Below are 7,556 nucleotides of genomic sequence, written 5' to 3' on the forward strand. Positions count from 1 at the left end.
TTCAATAACACAGAGATTTCCTCACCTAATATCTACAGCTGGTTAAATTTCTAGAAGAGCGAAGTTACCGTAATGCATCAATCGAAATACAAATACAATTCTTTTAAAACGTTACAATAATTCTTATTTATATCTAATATATAAACAATTGTTAACTTATATAAATATTTTGTCCTTATTTAAAACTTAAATTTAATTCAAAACTTCGTTTTCAATATATGCAAGAACAACAATGACAAAGGTAACAAAAATGTCAAAATATGCAATGCTTAAATGATCCGAGAGTATCACACATTATGTAAAGTCCTTTTTGGGTTCAAATTTTAATTTTGCATAACACGATACATAACGCAAAGCTACAACTAACGCGTTGAAAATTGTGTTGAAATTCAAATTCCATTCGATGAGTACTGAACCAAATGCGATTAGCCCCTAGTTGTTGAAATTTTTTTTATGTTTCTAGGCCAATGGTTTGTGATGCCTTATTTGTTCAAAATTAGAGTTTTCTCGCAGATGAAGGACAATGGGTATGTACAAAGGAAATTATCCCACGAGCCATCGACAAGAAATCGAATACAGCCTTCATATTTGTAAACAGTATCCGTTCTGTTTTGGGCCCATCTCTGAATTTCCACTCTTTCGTTATTAATGGTCCATACAAAGTTGTTTTCCTCAGCTTTATACTTACCTCCTGTCCAGACTGATCGACAAGAGAAAGTCGTGGTGCAGGTTTGTGAAAATAAATTAAAACACATAAATTAAGATTAAGGTAAACGTTTACTCAGAATAAAAAAAAATTCCACTGATGATAATGAAAAACCATTTTTGCCGTGATTTTGAAGCGGTTAAAGTAGGTCATCTCTTTGTATTCTTATTTATTTTCGTAAATTAATACATTTGGTGAACGAAAAATTTCATATCCTCAAAGAATAACATACCAAAATCTTCAAATTAATATAAAAAAAAACAAGATTTTATTCATGTAATTGAAAATATTTGATTTAAAGGGATAAACTAGCATATGTGAAATTGATTTTCATTTCTTTGAAACATTGAGTGTTATATAGTGTTCCTCACCCATAAAACCATGGTCTCTTTCGACAAAAGTTTTTAAGAGCCAATCATTTTCACTTTCTGTATTTATAGCCACCAAATACGCATCATAAGATTCGCAGTGTTCCTATGATGGAAAAAAGTTTTTGAATAGTAAATGCCACAGTAAAAAGGTCATTATGTTCTTAACGTAAATGATGTGTAATTATTGTGAACGAAGTAAAAGGGGGAATGAACCATATTTGAATACATCCCATTTAAATACACAGAGTGAAGTAAACGAATAATTAGGTACAATCAATTTATTTGTAAATCCATTAACCAATGTATCGTTCTACTTATCAATCTATCTTTATCCCTCATACCTACTAATCCAAACGATATATATTTAGATAGGTGCATGATGTTTTTGTTAAATATGTTGCATTACATGTAACAACTCATTAGAAAAAAAAGGATTGAACAATAAAAAATTATTCTGATAAATTCCATTGAAGAATTTAAACGCATAGAAAAGGTTCAATACACATATTGCTAAAATAGCAATTTTAAACAAAAAATAAAAGAAAAAAAATGACCATACCTCTGCTTGGGTCCAAGTTACCCGATGATTAAAGTGGAAATATATATGATCCAAATATTGTATCCATTCTTAAAAGTAAAATAAAAAAATAAAACAGTCTAGACATGTGAAGAAAACGAACAGTGATCAAAAGTCCAGAACAGGAGCAGAGCAAACACGGACCTCTGATAAAATTAGAGGTAGGATCAAGTGCCATGGAGGAGTGAGCATCGTATGCTGACCGTCACACTCGTCGTGTGCACTTTGTCGTAATCGAGAAAAAGGAAAAAACCGTAGAAAACATGATGTAATTATAATCAGGGCAAGTAAAAAGTCTCCCAAACAAACAGGGCCATTATTACGGGTCAAACTCTACAGAAAAAAAGAGTTAATACTTGAATGATTACATTTGTGAAAGTTAATGAGGTTCCCGTGGGGTCATTAACTGTAATCAGGGGAACTGACATGACCAAGGGAATAAAAATTATATATGGTTCAAGGATATGGATTTCAATCGTTTTTAAGATATTTGGGAAGTTCCTGTTCGAGGGGGGTCAGGATTACCCCCCGGGACCCATGACCTACATCTCGTTTACTGCCCTTTAACACAAGGATCAAGAATACATATGGTTTAAAGGTTGGAATTTCAATCGTTTTAAAGATATTTGGTCATTTTTAATTCACGAGAGGTGGGGATGACCCCAGGGGTGAGATCTAATAAATGTTATTTACTGCGTATAACAATCAATATATGATTCTTAAAACTCTTTGTTATTATCTCTGTGCAATTCAAGTTATACATGTAACCATTTACTAAATAGTCAACTTTAAAGGGTATTTATTACAAGGGCCATAGACTATTGCGTTTTTGTCTTCAAGTTTTGGTTAAAACCATTTTGACAATTTTATCATGATACAAAATGATTCGATTTTTCGAATAAAATGTAACTTTACCTCTTTTTTCACAATGGATATCGTATTTCCATTCCCCATTTGACTGACAGATTAGCCGTCCTGAACCAAATTGGTAGGATCCGTCAAAACACGAGGCGTGTATCCTCCTGTGTATACCAATGGCGTCGTCACGTTTTGTTGTACTCAGATCTATATCTGTTCGAGCAGGTATTCCACAATCTTATCAACAAAGACATATTTGAATAGTTTTTATATCTGTGTTTATATTGAGATTATTCAAAATAATACTTGTATAAACATTTTTTAAGTGGTGTATATATATATATATATATATATATAGAGAGAGAGAGAGAGAGAGAGAGAGAGAGAGAGAGAGAGAGCGAATTGAATATATATTAGGAATAAGGTATCATTCTTTGAGTATTATGATGTGATAATTTTGGTCGGGGCGTGATCAAATCCAATAAAGGCCGAAGGGCTTTATGATAGATTTGATCACGCCCCGACCGAAATTATCACCTCATAATATTCAAAGAATGATTCCTTATTGCTTATGTAATGGATAAATAACGAGATGGTGTTGAATAGTTTAGAGAAAACAGGGGATGTTTTCTCTAAACTATTCAACACTATCGAGTTTTTTATCTTACTTAAAAAAAATCCCCAATTTGAGCCTCTAAGAAGCATTGACCCATTCATATATCCAACTGTGATGTCACACAAAAGTAAAATTCCAGCAATACCATACACAATAGCCTAACCAAACACACCTTTTTAATCATGGACGAGTAAACAGGTGAGCATGTTTTAGAAAACCATACCGCTGTACTGAGCAGACATTTAGAAGATGAATTTTTAACGCAAAGTACACACTTGTACAATGTATATAGAGATCCACAATTCCTGGAAAGACATGGATACCGTTTGAATGCATGATATTTTAAACTTGCAAGGAGAAAGGAAAAATCAGAATTTTGACGTCAATTAACAGACGATGATTTATCTAAAAAATTGATAGGAGTCTTATGAAGTCATAGTGCGACAATATTTCCTATATTGTTAAACTAATTAGAAGGAGTGATATGGTTCAAGGTTCAAAGAGAAAGTCTAAAAGTTTATGAGAGTGATTTATATGTGATCCCGAATCTATCAAAATTAAGAAAAGGAGATATTTCTGCAAAAAATTTATTCGTGGCTTATTGGATATACATTTATGGATGACAAAATTCTGTTTAATAAATTTGGATTTATATTGGAAATACACGTTTCAACATTTTTTTAAGTTTTCTTTGTTTAGTGCCCTGTTGGATATTTGAATATCCAACTGATTGACGGTTGGATATTAAAAATATCCAACTCCTATCAGTTGGATATTTATATATCCAACACCTGCTGGTTGAATAGTGAAAATAAACTTTGACTAAATACAATGGGTGACGTCATAGAAGTTTTTTAAATTTATATAATGTTTAGCCATCGTACGATTAAATACTTAAATAAAAATAAACAAACTCCGCTGGCGCCTCATTCTGGCGTCATTTGTATTAATGGGTTATGTAGTACAAAATTGATACGTAGTGTTATCACAGGCAAAGACACTGGAAAATGTAAATATATAAAAGAATGGAACAAAAAGTGCATATTAAATAATATTTTAAATGAACACTCTTTACTCTTAAGCTGTTGTAAAAATATTCAACACTTTTATAGAAGAACAAAGCATGAATGATTAAATACGCTACCTCTAGATGAATTCAACATTAATCCAATAATCTATCTTTTTTATTTGAATATCTGACAATATTCTTATCTTACATAAAAATATTCTGTCACTTATAAAGATTTTCAATTGTTTCATTTGCATACTAGAGACGAACGGATTTATTGGTTTACCTGACAAAACACATTCATTTGTTGGGTCCACGGAATACTTCTTATGTTTACATGTCTGGTTGATTTGACAGTTTGAGTTTGCACACGCTCCAGCCAGGTCCTATCAAAGTAAAACGTAAAAAGTACAAAGCTAACTCAAAAAGTTACCTGTTAAAAAAATTTCAAGGCATAGTTGTTTTCTTTTTTTAACATATGTGTTCCAATGTGTGTGTACATGTATTTGTTGAAATGTTTGTATGATTGCTTTCATTAAACAATATCTAATTTATCAAAAGATTTTTTATTAAATGTTTGATTTTTAATGACTGGTTTCGTATGTTACAGCGAATCATTGCTGTGCGAGTTATCCGCTCTAACGACCATTTAAAAGACTTGTTACATGTATAAAGACTTTTTTCTTTTATTTTTATTGAACTACGAAAGATGAAAAACTTGTGAATTTATTTTCAAAATATATTATGCACATGGCGGGTGTGACCGGTCAGCAGAGAACGCTCACTCCTCCTAGGCACCTGAGCCTACTTCTATCTATTTGGAGGTCCGTATTGCGCTGCTTTGAATTTGTATTTCGTTTAATGGATTTTAGATATGGTTCACGGTTTGTGATTGTCAATTTTTCCATTATGGGTCTTTTTTAAAGATATAATTTTTGGGAAATTATTTTAATTAACTCTTACATAGACATTCTTAGACCGAGGCCAATTTGTGCATACTTTAGGGCAATACCCTCTATAAAGAAACAAAATGACTTCTGGTTTAAGTTTTTCGACGGTGTTGATAGTTCAATTGCATTAACCGCTGGAAAGACTTAGTTATTGAAAATAATCGATAAATTCGTAATGTATGTTGAGCATTGATTTTCAAGGAAATTTATTTATAAATACATTGAAAATAATCAGATTTTAAACGAAGCGAACAATTTAGATATTTTCTTTTAGTCGTCGTATGTTTCCCTACGCCAGAGTTCAATGGTGTCTATTCACCCGACGCTCGGCTGTCTCCGTCAATCTCTGACAACCAATGAGTAGAGGTTTTGTGAATGTCGAGATTAACGGCGACAGCCGAGCGTGTGGATGAACGAGATCCGAGTTCAGTATTGTTTGGATCCATACAATTTTCCAGATATATTTCAATTACTTATACCTAGTTTGAGGGAATGAATTCTATCTTTAAATATTATTCAACATGATTCATATTGGGTAATCGAAATTCTTATCGGAAAAGTCCAAGAATTCATAAAATAAAAATGTGCGTAATTCAAATACAGATTATTAACTACTTGCCGTGCAAAATATAATATCATTGATTATAAAACAAAAAAACCTGATAGAATCAACTCCCGTCAGTTCTTCAGTACTTATTAATACATATTAAGATCCCATTATGACTTTCTCTTAAGCTTAAATTAAAAATACACCACTAAGTTTATTTTAACCATTTAAGATAAAAAAAAAATGCAGAACTTTGTCGATTTAACCCATTTCTAAAAAAAAATCCAAACTCTATCAAATGTCACTTTTTTTTTATTTTACAACAAATTTAATCATCTTGTTTTATCTCAAAAATTGTCAATTTTTTTACTTTAAATCAAAAACAATTGAGCCTGGCAGACACCATCCTATCCGGGTTGTTAATTCATTCTACAGTGCACTCGCCCCATACCGTTGGAACCCGAATACGATCAACGTGATTGACAGTTTTTGTATGTACATGTAAAGGGTATATTGGACGTCCGCTTAGAGACGTCAGTTATCTCTGGGTACTCCGACGTCCTCGCATATCAATGACCACTTCGCGCTAACAAATTTGCCGAAGAGATATAGTAAATATATGTTTTTTGGCAATTATTGTAAATAAATTAATTTCAGATTTTTTTTGTGTGTGAATTTCATTAAGGAAATGCAACTGAGAATAATAGTGTAATATAGAGAAAATAAATAATTATCGAGCAGTTTTGAGATATGACGTATGCATCATTAAAAGGTTATTGTGTATTTTTAAAACATATCAAACAATTATCCAAGTACTGAACCTACATAAAAGTGGTGTTATCATTAATTGATAACTTTGAAAGGTTATGAAACTTGACAAAAAAGACAAAATGTTACCTTAGGCCAGTGCTCCTTTTCACTGTAAACCCATCCAGCGCTGTCTTCGTACTTAGTGTTCGCTGTCTTTTTATTTTCGTAATTAGTTTCACAGAAATTAGCTCCTTTGAAGTAGTTGACAGATTTACACCGCGGTGTTTCCAGACATTCTATAACACAGTCCAAAAAACTTAACTGTGCAAAGGATTGGATTAGTTTCCTGTCTAGTCTGTACCCACGCTGAATTTTAGAAAAGCCCGGCTGTAGACTGCCATTACACCGTACAAAGAAACTTACTACAAGGCATAGGCATCTAAAAAAATGGAACAGCAGCATTGCTTTGCAGATAGAGGAAATAAAAGATGAAAACCCGTTGAAAATTCCAGTTAAACTTTACAACCGTTTAAAAATTGTACTTTATATAACATTTTGAATAAATCAATAAGTATCTTATTATATTACGCATATTTAATAAGCGATGAGAGAACTGGGAAAAAGTGGCATTGCCGTTCCTGTTAATATTGCATTGGTTAAACAAGGATATTGGCAGAAATTAATAACCACTGATCAAAAACCCTGCAGCTATTTCAATTTAATTTTTTTTCTTTAAAAACTAAATATAATTAAGGTAATAAACAATATATATTTTTAAAAAATTGGTTATGAAGCTACGGATTTTGTAATTGGTTGCTGCTTGAAAGTTTTGATGTTTCATTTCGCCGATGTCAACCATTTGGTATTACCCTGACTTTTGTGTGACTATCGTAATATATTTACATTTAAAGATAAATTTATAGCCAGCATATACTCTAGCAAGAAATCGATACACGATATTTCAAAAGAGAATTGAAAAGTGATTCAAAAGCGTTCATGTGAAATAAAGCTCTATCAATTTGGTTTCAATAATTGATGAAGCTCATTGAAATCCCATTACGTGTACTATAAATGGGACATATAATGATGGAATTGTGTTTCATCTGTTAATGACAGCTAATGGGCGTGTCTTATATCATACCCCCAAAAAACGGTATTGGCTGCGCCGCGTA

The 7,556-nt window shown here is 32.1% G+C and overlaps 1 protein-coding gene across 1 annotated transcript; it reads right to left on the reverse strand.

The window, feature by feature from the left end:
* On the reverse strand, positions 1 to 6,872 carry LOC117686237 (uncharacterized). Its single transcript, XM_066078168.1, has 6 exons — positions 6,532 to 6,872; positions 4,424 to 4,523; positions 2,570 to 2,749; positions 1,637 to 1,704; positions 1,078 to 1,180; positions 1 to 700 (listed from the first exon to the last, which is right to left on the reverse strand). The coding sequence occupies exons 1-6, from the start codon at positions 6,844 to 6,846 to the stop codon at positions 483 to 485; spliced, it is 984 nt and encodes a 327-aa protein (XP_065934240.1). The 5' UTR covers positions 6,847 to 6,872; the 3' UTR covers positions 1 to 482.
* Positions 6,873 to 7,556: the final 684 nt, after the last annotated feature.

Source organism: Magallana gigas, chromosome 1 (assembly GCF_963853765.1).
Source record: "Magallana gigas chromosome 1, xbMagGiga1.1, whole genome shotgun sequence".
Taxonomy (NCBI): Eukaryota; Metazoa; Mollusca; class Bivalvia; order Ostreida; family Ostreidae; genus Magallana; species Magallana gigas.